General features: G+C 32.1%; 1 protein-coding gene across 3 annotated transcripts in view; it reads left to right on the top strand.

Moving 5' to 3' along the window:
- Positions 1 to 23,234, top strand: part of LOC100160689 (fasciclin-2) — a 170,644-nt gene that overhangs the window by 141,381 nt on the left and 6,029 nt on the right. For 2 of the 3 annotated variants that reach the window (XM_008191810.3, XM_001943521.5), the window contains exons 8-12: positions 1,393 to 1,521; positions 2,613 to 2,887; positions 3,584 to 3,773; positions 14,249 to 14,383; positions 16,015 to 16,084. In XM_008191810.3, the coding sequence (XP_008190032.1) occupies positions 1,393 to 1,521; positions 2,613 to 2,887; positions 3,584 to 3,773; positions 14,249 to 14,383; positions 16,015 to 16,084 (799 nt within the window). Of the gene's footprint in view, positions 1 to 1,392; positions 1,522 to 2,612; positions 2,888 to 3,583; positions 3,774 to 10,839; positions 12,733 to 14,248; positions 14,384 to 16,014; positions 16,085 to 23,234 lie in introns of those variants that run through there. The other variant, XM_008191811.3, reaches the window with a different exon arrangement.

The raw sequence follows: 23,234 nt of genomic DNA, 5'->3' as shown, positions 1-23,234 counted from the left end.
AAGTGGAAAGGTAAACGACGTGTCATTTTAACAAAATTTAGTTGTAACTTGTAGGTAACTTAACATTTTAAAATACAAACAATAAATATTAAACTGTTGAGAAAAAAAATAAATTTGAGCTGGCGTTTATGTACCGGTGGTGTTAACATGTTTTTTTAGGTGCTAAAGAATCGTGACAGAGGAATGTTTACATATAAAAAGGTATAAAATCGGTGGAATTTATAATCACTCCTGCAACCATCTTGGCACTTTTTAACTGGCCTGAAAAATGTACATGCAATTTTAACGACATTTCAAAAGAATTTATAATAGGTATTCATTGGTATGACTATTTTGTAGCGTTCTTTAACAAATTCGATAAATATTGCGCTGTCCATGAAATAATATTGATATAAATGATGCATTCTTTTACTTAGCATATTTCAAGTACAATGCACATTTTTTAATGTAAAAATACATGTTTTGTGGTTTATTCAACCCAAAGTAATGTGAAGATTAATAATTCCCGCGTCATATTATTATAACTCTGATAATTTTAAATTCATAAAACCAGTGATTTTGTTTTGAACAAAAACAGTTATTGATTTATTTGAGAGGACAAAAACAAAAATAATTTACATTATCATAAAAATTAACATCAGGGTTTTCACTTCATATATTTTACAATTAGGAGATGCTTCATTTTACTTAATGACAGGCAGTTTGGAAATTGTGTTGGCATCAATTTATTTGTAGATATTTATTTCGTTGTCTTGTCATATTTTTATTCCATATTTTAACAGGATTAAATGAATACGGGTACCCACAATTTAACAAGTGCGGTATTCCTTTAAACATTAATTGTTAGTATTGTTGCGTGATCACAAAATAATATTTATAAGAAAACGTACTAGTGCGGGAAAAAAACAAACAAGCTATATACAAAACCAAAATATATGAAACCAAATTGTTACATTTCAGGCCTTAGGAAGGAAACTTTGACTGTGCAATAACATTTTCGTTTTTTTTTTTCAATATTTACTGTGGCTGCTATAACGTGAAAAAAGTTGTTCAAGTTTGAAAAATATAAAAATAATGGATTTAAAACAATAGTAACTTTTTTTTATCCTACAAGTTAAATCCATAAAACAAAAACTATATCGAACAGTCAAAATGTCCTCGTGACAATTTGGTTGCTTGGCTATAACTTATAAAGAATGTAATACCTGAGTAACCACTTAAACTCGTGTTTACATAACTGTGTTTAACAACAATTTATATGGATGCGTGTTTGGCGCCGCGTCCTCTTAACGTATTAATTATACTCAGTAAACGTTCGCCCGAAAGCTCGCCCTGCCAGTTACCTGATAATACCGATTTCATGTTTACTGATCTATGATGTGTCTTTTTCAGCTACGACGATTTCGTTCGGTTTCGTGGGTCCGACAGACACGGGTGGTATCAAAGTCAAAGCCTATGCCGTCCAGTACAAGGAGGTAAAGCAGTCATGGGATGAAGGTCGCAACAAATCTTGGCCAGTGGGTAAGTACTTATTGCAACACGCAATTCATAGCTCGAATAGGCTAAATGGTCTGTCTGGGTGGGAAGGGGAGCTATCCCAAGCTTCTCCCAAGCTGACTTGAGGAAGGGAGCGCGGTCGAGTTTTCCGCAATAATAACATCATTTCGACGATCGTAATTTTATAATATTATGTTTAATTCGAAACGGCGCGTAAAACAATATTGTATTATATATAGACAACGTGAAAATAACAAATTGTCCTTGCCGCAATTCTTACAAAATAACTTAAGTCATGACCCGGCACATACACGGCACATAATATATATGCAACCTTTACCACAGGTCATACGTGTCTCGTAATTATAAGTACGGTCAAAGCAGTTGCTTTATGCTTATATGCTTACATTTTAATTGTATAGGCACCTTTGTTGAACATAATTTATAAAACAATGTTATATTTATTCATAATATTATATATTTTATTAACAGTAGGGATGAATTGGTATTTAAATTAATATTATAATAATTGTTTGAATGGTTCAATCTTATTTGAAAATGCAATTCGTATAAAAACCAATTTAAGTACTTTTTTTTTTTTTATTGAGCTTAAGCCCGGCAACTTAGGCCATTAGCTATTTTTGTTTTTTTGTTTGTAGGTTTTTTGTTGGTAGGGGGAGGAACACGTGTGTGTTTGTTGTGGCAGAATTTTTGAATTGGGACCCGTAGGTATCTGCGTAGGTATCATGCCCGGGTGGGGAATGGCGGCACTTGTTCTCCGGACACCGTGACTTGCCCGAAGAAAAATGCCGCCCAGTGGCCGTGGATCGAACCAGCGACGGCAGCGCCGGCAACCGACGCTTTAGACCGCTCGGCCACCTCGTTCCCCAATTTTAGTACTATCTGTATGGGAAACTATAGGAAAACGCATGTGCCTACAGGTGTCAAATGCACCAGATAGTGAAAAATTTGGAACTGATTATATATTATAATGTCATAATATTACACTAATTAATTTTGTCATCGGTTTTTCTTATTGCCCATAATATATATTGTAAAAACTCTTCTGATAAATGTGTACGGAAAAATAACATATTTTATACTCGTTGAATTAGACACGCCTTACATACTGGAAAACCTGGAAGCGCACAGGACCTATATGTTCAGGTTCGCCGCCATCAATGACGTGGGCACCAGCGACTGGAGTACCCCGGAACAGCGCACCATGCCCAAAAGAAGCGCTCCTGAGGAACCAAAAATATTGGTCAACAAGGACGTGTACACCGATGATTATATCAACTCGCCGTACGGCAACAGCTACGAAGTGAACTGGAAGATCCCGGCCGACAACGGGGAGCCCATAAACCTGTACAACGTTCGTTATTGCGTAGTAAGTAATTAATGTATATATATTACATAGTCATAAACATGGCGTAGGTCCGTTACATTTAGCATCCCCCAGATTTTAAAAAGGTAAAAAAAATCTATCAATAACTTTACTTGTTTAATTTCTAATAATTTGTAAATTTAAATTGGAAAATGAAAATGTGTACCTACATCACCCCTGGTTGACATAAGTTAGCTATAATTTGATACGACGACCCACTCTTTTATGTTGCTGCAGGGTTATTGTAATAAAGGCTAACCACTCATTATCTCGATAAGTATATTAACGTTCTTGGTAATATTAAAAGAAATAAATTACAAGTCATCACATGGAAATCAACCCTTTTAATTGCCTTTTTATTACTATCATTTTTAAGTTTTTTTTTCTTTTATATTCGACAGCATATTATACATTTTAATTTTATATCAGAAACAGATTCTAGTAGTCAATTGGTTATTATTATTTGAAAGTATCGATGAGCACTCCATGAACACAATCATTTTGCGGGATACGATCCCTAGCTGTGTCACTCCATTCTGCTCATTTATTATTTTCACTGTTTCTTTTTTGGTTGTATAGAATACGCTTGACCTACATACGTTTTTTTCGGTCGTAAAACGATATACTTTTAATACTACCCAAACGAACCATTATTTTTTTCGTCGTCGTTTCGTCACCCTCTGCTGTTTCGTGTTTCAGGCCGACAAGGTAAACACGATGTGGGTAACCAGAATAGAATCGTGCCGGAGCGAGGACCTCAAGTCTCCAGACAAGACAGCGTTTTTGATGGACAATCTAAACGCTAACACGTTTTACAGAGTGGAAGTCAGAGCCCACAACGAAATTGGATTTAGCGTACAGTCAGAACTCGTCTTCAAGACTGCGACTGGTGAGTACCCGATGATAGTAATAATTATGATAAATGAATATTTAAAAAACAAAACAATATAATATTTCACTTGTACGCGATAACGAAATGAACAGTTTGCGCTGCGGTGATGTCTCACTGAATCTGCGATTCTAAAACGTTTGTACTCTCGTCTCGTATTTATATAATATATTTACGATCTCGAACACTGCGTATATAATATATAAAGTGGAGACGGATGTCCGCGGAGCATCGCAGTTCGTTTAAGCATATAGTATAGGTACAATAATAATATGCTCCTAATTAAAAACGTTTCCATGTACGATTTAATTAAAAGTTAAAACTTTCGTTTTTAATTAATGTAAGTATATGTATAATATATAATAATATACAGTTACGTTTTTACTTTGAGAAAACGCGCAAAAACCGTTGAAACTTTTTTTTCTCTATATAATCTTTTAAAACGTTTCCGTTTATTTTCCAAGCAGTCGCAATACAAACAACTAATAAGTACGTTTTCGACTGTACAATATCGCATAGCAACCAATTAGTATAGGTACAGCTTAATCGTATATTCCAAAAGAGATCGTGCGCCCTCGCAGGTACCTACCTATACCGTGTTTCGACGGTGTGTTTATCAGCAGTAGTACCACGGTATCGCGTTATTTACCGTTTCTAATTAACGCCAACGTTACCTTAACGAACGAACGGTTTGGCATAAAAAAAATCGCCACGTCCGTAGTAAACATAAACCACAAGTCGTTCACCAATATAGTGTAAATGTGTAGTAAACTATATACTGTGCACGTCGCGGTGTGTTCATTATTGCGATTCTCGCGTGTGTCGTCCCCCGCAAAGCGCATACAACGAATTGCATTATTCAAATACACAATGTTTAGCATGCCATAATATTATTACATTATATTGTAATAATTGCATAAATTATTTTATGTGAGATATATATATATATTGTATAGAAACGTCATATACTGTGATTGGTGATTGTAATCTAGGTGGTACGTAACGACATTAAAAAATATATTACATGATAAACGTGTGGAATTTGTGTGTCGTTTTATTTATTGTTTTTTTTTTATCATTATAGGTATTGTTTTGATGTTATTATTCTTATTGTTATTTTTTTCCGTCATATTTTTTTGTATTCTTTGTGCTGTTTCTTTACATATTTTATATATTGGTAGAGCTTCAAACGATTTATATTCTCTTTGGCAAACGGGATGCGTCTGCTATTTATATGTTTATTTTATATTTATTTTAACTGCATGCATGTTGGGTTTATTAAAAACGTTTTTCGTGTTTTCTATTCATTTTATAATAATAATATATATATAATATAATATCAATCATTGTTATTATTAACACGGTAAATATTTAATCATATTATGTGTGTGTTGCTCATTATATAGGTATATATTGTAGGTACTTGATAAATTATATTATATGAAACGCAGATAAGAAAAATATGGATCATATTATTATGTAGTTAATTTTTTACATTTTTACTGAAAAAAAAATATTTACAAATCAGTCAGTTTATTATAAATTACAATTTTATTTAAAAAATATACGGTATTTTTTTCGTACGTAAATTAAATCCTAAATATTTCTAGAATTGTTTTTTTCCCAACGCTTTGATGGACCTCTTTTCTTATCGTCAGCGTCTCATAATATGATATACCTATCATGATACACGGGTATACCTACAACATATTAATCGTGCTTTTCATTAACACATCAACGGTTCTCTGCTGCAGTACTAGTATAATATTATAATTTATATGTATGTAATATAATATACGTTACTCCCATGTAATATGTATATGTATAACGACGCGTTTAATATAATTAATTACAGCAAATACCTAACACAATATTATTTTATGCTACCGACTGCGCAGTGCGTAAACACCACAACCCGGTGAATTAAAAACAAAGTTTTAAGTGTGCGCGACGAGACTTAAATTTTCGTTCGTCGTCATAATCATGTGCCACCGCCAGCTTAAAAATCGTGTCAGCGTGCGTTTGAATAAAAAAACTTACTACTTATATAGAGGCATACTTATTACAATAATAATAATAAGGGTGACGAAAACGTGCAGTGACGTATAGTATTATTATAGATATATATAATATAATATTATACCTGGTACATATTATTATAGTAGGCGCAAAAGCCGCGTATAAAGCGAAAGCCACATATAAAGGGGAAAACCGTTTCGAAAAGAGTCGCGGGTGCCAACGCAGAGCTTTTGATATTTTTACCGTACAATAATAATGCGATCTATAGTGTTGGGTGTGTTGGCCGGCGGACGACAGATAATACTAATATACCTACCCCATTTCCTATGATCTGTTTGTTTTTCAAAATGGACAATTATTGCACAGCACGATAGACCGTTAAAGTCGTATTTCAATAGGTAATATAATATTTTGCACTCGATAATAATAATATTGTTAATTGTATGATTATTATATTATTACCGTAGGTTTCTTCACCCCACTCGGTAGCCTACCCTGGTTTATATTTTTCTTTTCGATTTTTATTTACCCGTGCGGTCTCCACACAAAATGTATACCTGACTTTTTTGCCATCTTTTTTTTTCTCTCTCCCCCGAGACAATGTCTTCTCAGAAACACTACCGCCCTTGAGAGTTTACAGTATAGGCGCCTATATAATAATATATATGTAGGTATAATATATATGTGGGTATAATATAACATTTCAAGTGTTGGTTTTACATAGTTCGCACGAATTTCCTTCTGCCACAACCCCCGCCGACGACACCAACCCTCGTCATCACGCCACCCCAGCGGACCACCACGCGTGGGCCTTACATATTTTTTTGAGTTGTATATTATTATTATTACTGTACTTATTATAATATACAGCTGAGCTCCAGTGTGCGTGCGCGAGCGTTAAAAATCCCTCAGAGTAGCTCCGCAGCAAAGAAATAAGCGTGACGCGACGAAGCAACCGCCCGACCGTTGGGCTGGGTCTTTTGTCCGCCACCGTGTTTATTTACTACAATTTAAAAGCGACCGTGTGACGAAAATGGCTTTTAACGTCCGTCGCCGCCGTTGAATTGTGCGCCTTCAACGACGTACGGAATATATTCCTTATAAGTGTGTATACTTCCCAGTTCTAACACTGTTTATTTTTTAAGTGTATACACAGCGCGCGCACCGTTCTCTCTCTATATATATTTAAATATATAAATTCTCCATTTTGTTTGCATCCAACTCTATATATTATACAGTTATGATAAACGCTACATTCGCTTGCCGTGATTCGGAAAAATTGAATTATTCAAAACGTTCGTAGAAACGCCGCCGGAACGAGAGTTATTTTCTTTGTTTCGCGCGGAAACAGTGACCGAATGTACGACGACGACGACGACGACGACACGTTTATTAAATACGTTTTTGTATTACTTCGTTAATATTATAAAATGTAAACACTTCGCTGCAGCCAAGTCAAGAGAGCGCGATTAAATCCGTCATTCCTCCCCCTCCCCCCCCCCCCAAGACAAAAAGAAATTATAATTGGTTTTTCATCGAACTAGCTCTGAAAAAAAACTCGACCCGCGTGCCCAAAACCAACGGGCTTTTCAGACATTTTCGTCTACTCGACATACACGCATACATGACGTATTACAAGTTTAATTAGTTAAACGTTAATTTTATTATTTGATGAATAATAATAGGTATTATTATATCAACTCGTAAGTCGTAAATTTAGTTTTTTGATAGGTATAATAGCCAATCATAATAATAATAATAATAGTCTACTTCCGACATCAAAAGTCGTCCTGTTGCTGGCTCGTTTACCTTTATCGTCCAATAATTAATCATTTTTATGGTGTTTTTGTTTACTTGTTGTCAACTAAATCCTAGTAATTTTAATTCGATTTCTGATATGTATCTACCTATTTATTAAATGGTTTCGATTTTTTTTTATAGGTACACACTTTTTACAGCCATACAAAAAATATTTTGTCACGCTTTTATCAGCTCCATGCCTCCATATAATAATATGTTCTTCTATGTATTTTATCGTTCTCAAAAGTCCGTAAATCTTATTTTAATGTATAATATGTGCGATGACCTCTAATACTGAGCGACCGCATATATAGTGGACTTTTGGATGTAAAGTAAACTATGTTTTTTCACGTGTGTATGGTGTAGCCAATCGTGTTCTAAAATATCGACATAAGATTATATTATGTCGATATTATATATTATTATATACTGTGAAATCGTGGTGTCCCAATTTATACGCTTTGACATGGCTGACGAGTTTAACCCTTTTGCGTCTGTACAACATAATTATTATTATTACTATTATTAGCGTTTGGAAGGATAGGTAAGGACTAGCAAGTCGTAAAATAGTTTGTTGAATAGTTTCCGGAATCGAGTTTGTAATAGACCACGCGCGAGAGTGTGCTCGACCGAACATTCTGCGGTCGACGCAACAACGATATCGTTATTACATACCTACTATGTTTGTTAGGGCTAAAGACTTTTAATTTTTTGTTCAAATTTGTCTAGAAATGTTGCAGAACAATGTAATTTGTCTATAGTTATGTTTCATAATCTTCTTGAAGAATAAATAAAAAAAACAAATAATAAAATAACACTAGCAAGCTATATCTATAACATTTTATAATTAGCATATTTAGTCATTATAATATACTCCACATAAATGCATATATTATATTATATTAAAAAAAGATAAGGACATATTTTTCGATGTATGAAAGTGATTGTCGTCGAATGAGATCAAATAAATAAAAACACCATTGGACAATTTTCTGTAGACAAATAATAATAATAATTTTGATATTGCCAGATCGGTTTGAAAATTAATTATGACAGCATTTTCAATCGCATTTCATATCAGCGTTTGATGCAGATATTTTATCTTACAAATTATTATATTTAGGTATATTTTCTTCAAACGATTGTAACTTTTTAAAAAAATTGTAATATTTGACACCTTTTATAAATTTTCTGCCGCGTAGTTTCACAATATATAACTTCTTTAAATTCAGTTATACACTTTTACCTATCTGATTTGTGACAACGTGTTCATGTATCGAACATTTTCGGCGAGATGACTTCCTATTTTAATCAAATTAATTCGTTTTGCCAATCTAGAATTAACGACGCGCTTTCCGAATTGCATCCGCCCGCAGCGTCTAATTAGGTATAATAATATGTATAATAATATTATACTATTATATCGGACGAGAATAGGGTTGTAAAATATAAAATATTGTTATAGCCGTCGCACTGACAAAAGTACACGACAGAGACTAAAATTACTGAAACTAAAAAGTAACAAAATAACAATAAATAATAATTGATAACAATTACATATTTGCAGCTGTTTAATATTAACCGCATGGTGTTTCATTAAAAAATGATTTCGAACGATTTTCCTTTTTAAATATCAGTGCTATTTGCATCACGATTTCAGGGAGTCTCGATTTTAATAAGTTAGTATCTACATATGAATTTTTCACGAAAAAAAAATTGTGCTTAAGAATGATGTACAATTCAAAATTTCCTATCCAAATGGCCGACTTAATTTATAGATACCTATCATGGCTGGTACAGATAAAATGAGTAATCATACTTCAGATTTTTTCCCTGGTAAACGTCATTATTTGAAAGTGTTACGCATCTTAAACAACATTTTTCAAAACCATAAACCTTAAAAGTTGTGCAAGAAAAATCCACCATGTGCCGAAGATTTGCAGCAACGTGTTTATATAAATAATACACCACTATAGCTGATATTATACATACCAACATCTAACACATAGTACCAGCCTCCCGCCCATGATTTTCTGACTATAAAACTCAACAAATATAATAACAATAAAATAAAAACAATAATTAAAACGTAATAAGACGCATCCGTTCAGGGGAGGATGCGGGGTGCGACTGGCACCGACCGGATGCCGTTGGTACAGTCAAGGTGCTTGAGCATTTATATATATTTATTAAAAACAATATAATATATACTTACTTCAATTCTTATAGTGCATCTCATATATGAGTATAAATTATATCGTGTAGTCTATTATAATGATGTATCGATATATCTTACGTATATAATGATTAGGTTTTATATTAATGAATGATAATAACGCAATATATAATATTCTTGTTATTGTGGTTGGGCGTTTTGATTTTCGCTCAGGGTAGTCAAGATAATATTACACGTGTGACGTAATATTTCATTCCAAAACCGTATATTTCATCCCCTCTTTCAGTTTTAAACTTCTGACAAAATCTCGTTGAACTTATATTCCGTAATATTATAAAAAGTAATTTCATTTGTAAATATTTGTTAATATTGTATTCGTGTACTATGCAAAGATATAAGCCGCCTTACATTTACATCCTTTTGTTGTACCTGTACGGAACAGAAAAGGACGTCATCACAACGTTATAAAAAACCTTGTACACTATTAAACGTTATGCACTTTAAATATTAATTATAATTTATTTCATTTGATATTTTCATGTTAACAACCATTAATAACGCGTAATAGTTAAAAAAAATAGTAGTATTGTAATAAGTACCTATTTAATTTCTTTTTTTTACGAGTAGGTACCCTCATACTATTAATTTATCAACCAAAATTGTATATTATAATATTCGTGGTAGCTGTATAACAACTACAATTATAGTTAATGCGGAAAACGGGAGTATAATATTATTATTGGCGGAAACAAGTCGTAGTCGCAGGAATAGAACCGAACCGACAGAAGTACAGAACTGTCTATTATTTATACGGTTGTGCTATTTGTTTATTTTTCGTCCTCTCCGTCCTGCCGCAGGCCCACCCACCTACACACTAGGATCGTCCTTACATATTATTATTGTTGTTATTGCCGTTGCCGTTTCTCTCGACCTTCCGTCTTGCAACAATAGTCAATACACCATCATACACACCCTTTTGTTTGTTTATATTTTGTTTATTTATTATTGTTTATTTGTTTTTCTATGTCTGCGAGCGTAATATCCAAGTGTGTTATGTGTTGTGATTTACAGAGCAAACCGCAAAGGTGGCCGTCATCAACGCGGCGGCGACCGTTAACCGATTGGCCGTACGCGATTGTATTGTCGCCTTGTCGGCATTGAGCTTAGCTGCTTCCTTTGGCGGAAACCTCTGGTGGTTACGCTAAAAAACTCGTGCGAAACGTTTTTAGCATAATATTATTATTATGACGATTATGATTTTTATTATTAATTTTTTCCCGTTTGACTTACAGTCGCTATGTTTTATGTTTCATTTTTTTTTTTTTTACAATTATTCCTCGTAATTAATATTATTAATTAGGCATTATAATAATATACTATATTCACCTATCTGTACTAAGCGTACGCAGTCATGTCTCGCGAACGATAATAATATCATTAACAGTTTCTTTTTCTCACCGACAAAATATTATTATTTGCTTGAAATAATAATGCATAAATTATAATATTATTATTGTTAAATGACTGCTAAAATCGAAACGTTTGATAACGGTTAGTGTGTATAATAATATTATATATATATTTTTGCGTGCAGTACCTATACGCAGCTGTTGCACGTGGCAAGGTATATATATAGTATTATATTATTATTGTGTAGATTTTTAAGCCTTGTACTTGTCTAATATTATATATATATATATATATAATTGTTGTGATAAAATCATATAAATGTTTGTAATGTATATGTGTGTATGAACGACTACGAATCTCTGGACGATATATCCTATATAGGTGTTTTATTTTAATCTGCAGCCCGTCACTCTATATACATTCGTTTCCCGCGGTGACATTTTTATTTTTTATTTTCATAATATAGAGATGAGAGCTCATTGCTTTTATAATAATAATTTGTCTCAATTTTAAAATATATTACTGCCCAGTATCGCGTTTTGTCTAAATAAGTCTTTCAACGACGTAGCTGATGACGATCATATAGCATCGCATTAAAATATTCGATAATTTAGTTGTCGTTCGATTGTTTTGCGTCCATGTGCGGTTCGGTCAGCGATTACTCATATTTTGACGAAATTATAACATTATTAAATGCAGTTTACCATTACACTACGGCCATAGTATACAATATTATTCGCTATAATACTTCACTCGTCTAGACTGTGAATTTAACCTCCCCGTCGATATTCGTTAACGCCAATCCTAATATTATGTCGTTGCACCCATACCCGACGGTTATTTTCATACCATGGTATCGATTTGGTTTCCGACCTGGGTTACTATACCTATATATAATTTCCGAAATAATATCATATGTTTTTATACCCTACGTTTTCCCGCCATTTTACCGCCGTCCTAGTGATAATATAATAATATTATAAATTATATTAACACCACCGTATGTGTAAATATTATCCACGCTTCATCAAATATAAATAATATTATAATATGATAGCAGTTTATACTGAGATACGAATAATATTCTTATTCGTTTAAATATTATTACCATAATATACCTAATAATATTATATTATAGTGTAGGTATATAGCGAGTAGAAGTCATACATATTATACATAAACTATATTTTTATTTTATAATTTTTTTTTTTTTGAATATAGGGTAAAAAACAAGTCTTAAGATTTAAGTTATACTCACTTTTTTTTTTTTTTTAATAGTCGCCTGTTTTAGATATTATGATATTATATTATTATTATTCTGTATAATTTGTCACCGATTTTATTAATGTACCTACCATTATTGATATTATGATAACTATTATTATTATATTATATTATAATATGATAAAAAAGTGTTTCACTGATTATGTTTTAGAGTCTCATTAAGTAATTATATTATATACTAAAATAATTACATTTTGTTGTAAATGCATTTAGAGCGATCTATATTATACTTACATCATTTTTATTAAAAAACAAAATACTTATATATAATGTAATAAGACAATAATAAACGTATAATTTTTTTTTTTATATGAACGAATTGTGGTATACGTTTGTCGACTTTTGGTTGTCCCGGAATAACCTACCCTCAAAAATATTCCAATATTATATTGTATATCTACTACGATCAATGCGTGATTATTTTGATTTATTTATTATTGTACAATAATGGGGTGGTTATATTTTATCGCCGGACAGTCGCGTTATTCCTCGAGTTAACCCCTAACTGCTAACCTAACCAACTACAGTCAGAGCACAAAGTTTGCAGGGTCTGAGTTTTAGGTTAGGTTGGTTTGGTTTAGTCATGAGGGTCGTGTGTTGAGGGATAACGATCGATAAAAAAAAAAATACCCTCCTGTACATACTTAGCAGTTACCTGTATACTGTATAGTATAATATTATATTGACAACGGTGCAACGACTGCAACTACATCAGCAACGTCGCAACTACATCACAAAAATAATAATAATACTGTTTTTTAAAACATGGCGATGACGTCATGTCGAAGAGGTAAGAGCATGATGCGTTTACGGATTTAATATAAAGTGCACGGTATTCTTCAACATAATATTATCTTTTCGTGGCTTCTTCGCGCCCCCCCACACAGCCTGCAGTGCCTGCGACGAAATCCGATAGCCGACGACCCGGGGCCGCCGTATACATATTATTATGATAATAATAATATTATATCGGATGACAATGATTTCGGATTTGTCGCGTACGTATATATTTTATACAATATATTCACTGACGATATACGTAATGTATACGACGCACGCATACCTACCCGTATTATACCAGCAGCTATATACGTCTTGTTTCCTTGGCTTTTTGCACTAACGCTTCTTCGGTGTGTTATACTATTAAATTTTTATTATAATTTTTTTTTTTTTTATGTGTTCGTTTACACAGCTTCGCGTACCAGACAGCAACAATATAAACGATACGCTAAATATAGGTCGACGGGTCACTTCCGGTGAACGACAACCGTTGAAACGATGCGGGAAAACAACAAACGTCTCGTCCTAGCACATATTACGTCCTCGTATATAACATTATTGTTGTCGTTATACGCGTTGCAGCATGTTTAAATGTGTACATATTAGTAAAATATAGCATGTGTGTGTGCGTGTGTGTGTGTGTGTGTGTATGTGGATGTGTACTTACCTGTGAACGACACCAATCACAAAATTACGAAGACTCATTAATATGATATGATTTGCGGCTAACCTCTGTTTTTTTTTTCCACTTACGACAATTATAAATAAATTATTATATAGTGCAATATATTATTACCTATATTGTAAGAACTGCATCTCGTCGAATGCGCCTTTTTCTTTTGCGCTGCGCACGCGCATAGCGGTATAAATGATTATTGTTAATCATTAAACCCGGGCGCATTAAACGCGACAAAAATTACAATAATGCGATGTGAAATTAAAATATTATATTATTATTATTATTATTATTGTACATGCGATGATGATTTACCGTGTTCGTTTTCAGGCGTGGACATACCTCCAATGCAGCCGCCGTACACTAACCGGCTCAGTTCGGTGGTCATAATCAGTATCGTCTTGGCCGTCCTGTTCACCGTGTTGGTGGTCATCGACGTGTCGTGTTACTTCGCCAACAACACTGGTAAGTTAAAGTCGGACCAACGGTAACCACTAACCACATTATAATATTATTATAACACATTTTTGTTCGTGCTGAGGGGGTGACCGCCTCGGTAGATCGACCGGATGCATTTTTTAACTACCCCTCAAAAACAAAAAAAAATTATAAATTATTGTATCTCTCTGGTTTTTTAGATTTCAGCTGATATTACACTATTCCCCTTGTCACTTAACTCCGTAAATTATCTTATAATCAATTGGTAAACGTCTTAATATGTATAAGTAGACAACACGAATACGCCCTAAACATATTTAATATAAAAAGGATGTCAGCGCACATGTTGTATATCAAAACCTAGAGTCAAAGAATTCACACGTCATTATCCGACCGGTCATCAGTAGCGTAGCCTATTGATTTTTGAAAGAAGTAGAATAAAAAACATGGTAAAAATAAATAATTTAATACGTTTACTAGATCCTAGAGGTACTTAACTTTTTACTTTATAATTTACTTAATATCATATAGACTTTTATATGCTTAAAATATAACTTTTTTTATTCTAATATAACGTCATAATTTGATCAAATAATAAATATACAACTAAAAGATTCATATATTTTTGTATCCTATCTACTTTCATTCTTTGTAGGGAGTTATTTTTTTATGAAATTGTGTTATATTCTCATTTCTCATACTTCTCATATTTCAACGTGCTTCAAATTGAGTTGTTGATATGTTTATTTTAAATCACCTTCGAGGTACTATATAATTTTGCAAAACCTCACGCGTTTAGCACGTAATAATAGGAAATAAAATAATATAAAGATTTACGTACGACTAGACTTTTTCTTATATCACATCGGAATGTAATATTTAGTGATGGGATTAGTGATTAGTGATTACCTATGGTTTTCTAATACATTTATATTATATGACACTTACGATTTATCCTTGGCCCGAAATTTTAGAAAATTTATGTTCGGTCACGTCAAAGTTCCATTGAAGCACAACGGTCACCCTTTAAGCATTATATTATATTATAGGTAATTTACAATATTGTGATTACCAAATTAGTGTACCGTCTCCTATTAACCTCAATATAGTGAGAAATACGTTAAATTGTACTCTGATATATTATAGGTACTCTAGTATTTTTATTTTTAATATCACCGTCTGATATTATATATTTATTATTATTCATAATTTTGATTCATTTATATGTATATTTAAAAAAAACAAACAATGTAATATAGGTATCAAAAATATCATTAGATAACGTATAGTATAACCACACGGCTGTAACGTAGATTATCTCATTTAAGGATCAATACAAATAAAAATAAAATAAAATGTCTATTTCAAAGCTAATTTTATCACCCATACACCTATAAACAAATTTAAATATCCTTTTGTATAAGGCGTTTTTAATATCATCACATGCCAGAATATTATTTATATTTTCATTAGGTAAAAGTATTTTCGTGGTGAAGACACACGCCGAATATGTTCAACTCGTATATTTACATTAAATTAAGACGTGTTATAAGCTTCGTCGTCGGAATATTATTATAATTTGATAATATTATTACATAATATTTAATAATGTGTCGTTGTCGTTTGTTTTTGTTTTTCATTTCATGCGCACTCCACAGGTATCTTGTACATACTGTTCGGGATGTGTTGTCGGAAGAAGAAGAGAGACGAGGACGCAAAGCTTGGAAGGTATGATTTTATTTTTTTTAAATTTTTTTCGGGTATTTACATACAAACACATATAATAATCACTTTGCTGATAATACTAATCCACCGGGTTTCGTGATATCCTGACATCGTACCTGTACGCGTTCTATTCGTGCGTGTAGCTATAACTTAATATTATCATATCATACCATATACCATACTATACCATACCATATAATATATTTACATTTTATGCACTCGGGTGTGCGCACTGCAGTCATCTCCACCGCCGTATAATCATCATGCATCCTGACCGAGACAGCAAGATAAATAGATAGTCAACACGCCGCGGTAAATACCAAGTGGTTTTACATAGCGGTATATTATTATAATATTAGGTAAACTGTTACCACGCCTACCCTCGGGTTTTCCTAAAAATAAAACGAAACGTCGTTATTATAAATTAAAAAGATACATAATTTATTATACTTAGGTACCTATAATCTATTATATTTGCACCATTGTATAAATGTTTAGGACTAAGGTTTTTATATACGCAATAAAAATAGTAAAACACAATTTTTTTTGTCTAAATATATGCTAAAATATACATGATAGAATAAACATAGAAATTACCAACGATTTCCAAACTGCCATCATGTGAATGAGAAACGTATGACAGACGGAGTGAAACAGATACCAATGCTAGTTACTTTTTCATTTTTATGCAAGCTGGATATTGTTTTTGATAGTCCAACTCTAAAATAAAATATAAATCTGTAGTACCAACCTTAATATATTGTATTTCGTTCAAAAGCAAAATCAATGGTTTAAAGAAATTAAATTTATCAGAGTTTAATGATGTGATATCTTACTAAGTCTAGGTTGTAGAGGTAAAGAGTAAGACTGAAATAATTAAGAAAATTTCGAAACACGACCCTATAAAGACTCTGTCGAAAATACTTTTATTTTATATTTTGTATTACTTTTGATTAAATGTACACACATACATACATTAGGTATACCACATACCCACATATTTCGTATTTATAGTTGAAACAAACAATTTCATTTATATCGTATTTTATTTATTTTCTATATAATTTGTGAAATACGTTTTATTCATCATTATAGTTTATTTGCTCCGATTATTATAATGCTTACTGTAGGTAATTCAACTATATAAGAGGCAATGTGTGAACATAACTAACCATATGTGAAACAGGTCTTAGTGACACTAAAAAAAAGGACCAATGCATATTATACTTCCTACTTGTACACATGGGTGTTTTTTCGACCGTATAAAATGTACATAAATAATATAATACTTTATCGTGTCATAATCTTCAAAATATGTGGCGAAGTACCTAATTTTCTAAAACCTTTTGATTATCGAACGCGAATGGTATATTTTCCATTAATGATGAAGGTTTAAATCAAGTCTAAATTGACGAAAATAGACTCGCCGTTTATTTTCTCTTCTCGTCTAAACAATTTAAATGTGTATCAATAAAAAATAAATAAATATTATTACGATAATTTGGAACTTATAAATTATATTTATGTTTGAAAATCGTTCACATCACTATGAAATCATAAATCAAAAGATCAGAGTTTAGGGATTTTTGTTAGGTATCATAAATATTTCTAAAAAAAAATTTCCAAAACAATTAAATAGGTAAAGTAATTAGTAATAGTGTTAGCTGTTAAAAGAATCGCACAATATACATACCACGTGCGTATCTATATATATTATGATGTATATTATATACGCTTTACGCCCACACCTACCCTAATTTCCTTGCGTATTTAATGTGTTATAAACAGCCTACTCCCCCCTTAGTAGTTGTGTACTTGCTGAGGGTTGTTCCAAATCGCAACACAGTGGAGCAATAAAATAATATTACAATGGATGTCTTAATAATTATTATAATATTATTTTCGTGTTCATGTTTTGCATTTATATTTTAGTACTCGTTCGGTCGTCAGAAGCCTATAAAGTCAGGATAGTTCCTTATATACGGAACGTATCCGCGGAGGAGGGTTTGACCGGTCTTTAACCAACAACAGTTTTTTACGAGCTCTCGTTAAATCTATATACACCCTATATACACAGCATTTACCCAGATACTCGTACACGCATAGCATGACATAATATTATCGTACTATGTATTTAAATGTTAATCGTTGCGGTTCGGCGTCGACGATCGACAATATATTCTGCATAATATGTGGCCTACATACTAGGGGATAAAATGTCCAGGGACTCGTCTATAATATTATCATGTACCTATTGCCTAGATTGTATTACCTATGTATTATATAAATGGGTTTGATGAGGCGCAGACGCGTAGTTATATGTAAAATTATTTATGCGTGAACCCGATAATAATATATAACTATCTAGCTTTTAAATTAGTTTATGTCCTATATTTTTCTCGTAGTATAACACGTTACCTACAATAGTTTGCAGTCAAAACTATATAAATCACATCATTATCGAACAATATAAATATTTCAAAACTGCACTCGTAAAATCCGCTCGTTTTGAAACTATAATATCGTCAGCAGTGTACTGGGGCACGGCAATCCAAAGAGAGAAACTATTGTCGTGCTTGTACACATTCTCTCAATAATCCGATTGGATAGACAGGGTCGATGAATATCGGGGCTATGTGTGAAATATTTTGACGGGGCTTATTTAGCGGGTGTGTGAGTATTTTGTGCGGGATCAGCTAGCTGTAAAAACTAAAATTATTTTATCTTATGACCGATACGTTCATATAGTTAATGAGAAATTATCCAATAAAAGTCCTTGGTTAATATCATATTATCCGGTTGACATTGGCTAACAGTCAATAATATTTTAATGTGGCATTGTATAGGTATTGGCAAATATCGACATTATCCAATGTTAACATTTATACAATGTGTACAACGCGCAGTGCAGTTGAATATTCTAGTGGTTGGGGCTGCGGGGGTGCATTGCGGACGATATTTATTTTATGCGCATAACTTTCATACGTTATTAAATTAATCCCTAAAGTGTAGGTATATAATATGGATGATGACGAGAGTAAAAGTTTTCCGTTTGTTTCGTTTTAAGTCGTGTTAGGTATGTTACCTATATAATAATACAGTGCAAACGCGACCAAAGACGCGGAATAATAATCGTACGGGAAAAGTTTTTCCTCTCGCTATTTTTCCCCTCAACTCTTAATAATTTTAATTTTAAACGTTAAATTTAATACGCCTCGACGAAGGTGACAATAATATAATGCAACGCCGTTATATATATATTTTTTTCATGTTAAAATATAATAACGTCGAAAGCGTCACACCTGCAGCTCACCCCGCTAGCCCGCAACGACGTTTTATTATTATTCATCATTTATATGTAATATATATTATATATTATATCGTACGAGAGAGCACTTGTATGCGAGGATATTATAAATTATAATATTATTATACCTTTATAATATTATTATGTGTCGGTACTCTTGCGATGTTCACCTGAATATGATAGGTACGTGTTTCGAGCAGCCCCGAAAGTGTACATCCCTTTTCCCCATTATTTAACGCCACCAAGAAGAAGAGTAAACGCATTTGATACTTTGATATGATACGAGAATATATTATTATTATAATATGTACGTGTGTGTGTGTGTGTATACTGTATATTATATATAATTTATATTACATAAATATTGTTTTCTATTATTATCATAATGGCGTGAAAAATAATATTAAGGCACAACTTACTCGCATTCCATATACATATAATAATATAATAATATACCAGCAAGTGCGCGTTAAGATTATTTTGCTGTCTGTGGTTAGTGTGTCATCATCATTTCGCATTCATCATACACATAATATAATATAATACAACGTCCGCGTCGTTATTCACACGATTCACACACGTCAAACCTGACCCTTTTTACTGAAAAAACCATCATCATTTTTATATTTTCCAACCCGTCTCATATTCGTGTGGCGTATGCTTTATATGTTTATGTTTTGTGTATATATATGTGTGTGTTTTTACTTAAATACTCACAATATTTAGTTTTATACGTCATTATATTATATTATATTGAAACGAAATAACATATGCTGTCGTCGGGGTGTCTGTGTCGATTTTTCGAAATGTTTTATTTCTTATTTCTTATCATTTGGACTATACTTTATATATTATATTGTTGTGTAAAATGTATTTAATAATCACTGTTTCTAATTATTTTTTTTTTTTTTTTACCTAAGAAACCGCGCTGTATTATTTTTTGATCTCATAACTTACTACGCATATACGTTTTGTTGTCAGATATTTTTACTGATAGTTCGATGTATGTGGGTGTAGTTTATATATTAAATATATTGATGTAATGCGGTTTTTTATTCATAAGTGTTTAGAGTTTATATAGAGAAGATTCAACTTCTGGCAAGTCGCAATACTATATAGTATTCCTCTCATTTATATAAACTTTAAACGCTTTTTAAAAAAATAATGGCTGTTGTAGTTGGTGAATATTACATTAGAATCGCAGCTATTGAAGTTAAAAAAATCTATACAAATTATTTATAAATATACTTCAAGTTAAATTTTTAACATTATTTTTCAAAAAATCCGAAAATCGACAGTGGCACAAATGAATTAATTCTCATGGGGAGTATTTATATATGAATAATATATAACCTCTCTACAGAGTTTTGAAATAATCTCCTCCCATATTCGCTATAAGTCGAATATTTTTTAAGAGGGCTTACCTCCCCGCCACTGTATTTACTATTTGCACCACTTAAGTTTTTGTGTAAAAAGTATTAGCTTGTAAACGTACACAATGAAATCCGTGGGTAATCGTCGTTGCGAGTGGAATTCGATCGTTGGCGTTTATTTGCAAATCAATAGTGCGTTAACATAAAAAGAGAAATAGTGGATTTCCATTATAAAGATCTAAAAAGAACTGTGTGCGATGACATTATAACATAAGGACGTTAAGTATTATACTTTGCGCTTCCGAATCGTCGCAATACGTAGGTACCTACTTCAGTACAGCTGGGTGTAGCTGGTAACGAAGGTTTTGCGAGTTCAAACAACAATACAATGTGCCAAGGATTATCTAAATAAAAATATAAAAAAATCATAATAATACGTTGTTGTTTGCCCTTTCAAGGGACCGACCACTATGTCTATAATATGTCGATATGTTTCATGTCTTCTTTAACACGTACGCATACACACATGTTGATTGTTATATCATGAAACAGTTCGACAATATCTTGAGAAATTTAATTCAAGGAACGTCGTTAGCGGAATTTTCAGAACACAAGGTTTTTTTTTCGATGAACAGAATTAATATTGTTTTTAAAATTTGATTCATTTTTTTTTAATTTCTTGTGTTTTTCAATAAGCAGACATTGGGCGCGCATTGTCAACATTTTCGTGGGCTTGGGTTTGCTCAGCACCTTTTTCATAGACGATAAAATAATTATATTCGACCCAGGAAATTGTTGATAAATGAAAATATTATGCCTTACGTGCTAGCAAGAGAAACCCTCCATGAACGTATAGATAATAATATTATAATCGTCTTTAACACAAAAAAGACCGCGTCATCATGTAGGGTTTGTACAGCCATGACCTATCCATATCAATATCATCTATGCTGTATACAATGTATGCTATTTTGAATGGTTGACAACAAGTGATTTCTCTAGTCCGTGATCACTGCAAGACTAGCTGAAGAAATAAAGAACTTCTGCAATGCCCAAATTTTTTTAGTTTATATTGCACCCTGATTTGACAGTTCATTTACACATTAATAAAATAATCGTCTTGTTTACCAATATAAATATTGTTTTTGTTGTACTATATAGTGAAACTTTCATTAACAATAACATTTTCTGTTTGATGAAATATTTTCGAGAACCAAACGAAATTAGAACTTAATTTATTAAATTATATTTAACAAATTTTTCCGTGATACGATTTTCTTTTGTTGCCTACGAGACTTTGTAATATGGAAGTTTCACTGTGTATTATGACCCTTAAAGTCACAATGTATATTATTATAATGAGATATTAATGCGAAAGCAGGCTTCTGTAGCATATAGTAGTTAGGTACAAAAGGTGACGGTCATTCGTGTATAATATTATATTATATTAGCGTGTAGTACCTATTATGTATATTATAGATACCTAACAGAAAAATTGATTTTAAATATTATTTATAATACGTAGTATATTTTAAATATTGATATCATAATGAGTGTAAAATGTGCATTATACACTCTTTTAATCCCAAAAAAAGGTTTGAAGGGCCTTGTCTTGTTGAAAACTCATACGGAATTAATAATACCTACATTTCAAAAACCTACCTCTGAAACAGTATTACACATTATTGAATATATGTTATGAACGAATCGGAAATCCCTCGCCCCGATGAAGGATTGAATAGAGCTCAAATCGATACAATTTTTATTATATTTTAATGATTTTAAATTGTAATTGTATAATTTCACTTAGGGTTAAGGGAGAATTGTTTGTGTTACATAGGTATTCGTAGTCTACGCTCGCCTTTGTATGAGATTAAGTCCGTCTGTCTGTGATTATGTATGTCTGTGCGTCTGTCTGGATGTGGGTCGCGTGTGCGCGCATTTTATTTTTAAACTATATTATTAAATACGAGCATATACACAACATATATGTAAATTAAATAAATCATATTATTTTACCTAAATACACCCTTTGTAATCCATAATATAACCCTTTGACCGTTAAGTCGTGAGTGCCCGCATATAAATATAGGTACATTAACAATTAATGGTACCTATGTGTGATGTTATTTTTCCCCTTGCAAAAAACGAAAAAAAATATGAATTGTTCTAATATTATAATGAGTAGTATTTAAAATCGTTAAATATTTATATTATTTTAGAATATATAGTTTGAGATTTTGGGAATAAATATATATAGGTATCTTAACCAATATGAGTAATTTAATAGGATATTACATTTTTTTTAATGTCTTTTGGTTATATTTCGCCATTCACGATAGTATCACTGTGATTACTTCTTATAATAGGTATTAGGTACCTATTTCAAACAAATGTCTCTCATATAGGCTATAAGAACCTGTATCCATATATTAATTAATAATTTATTAAATAATTTACTTAATAACATTGT

This window comes from Acyrthosiphon pisum, chromosome A3 (assembly GCF_005508785.2).
Source record: "Acyrthosiphon pisum isolate AL4f chromosome A3, pea_aphid_22Mar2018_4r6ur, whole genome shotgun sequence".
NCBI lineage: Eukaryota > Metazoa > Arthropoda > Insecta > Hemiptera > Aphididae > Acyrthosiphon > Acyrthosiphon pisum.
The sequence above is the reverse complement of the archived record's forward strand: the minus strand, read 5'-3'. Positions and strand labels throughout refer to the sequence as shown.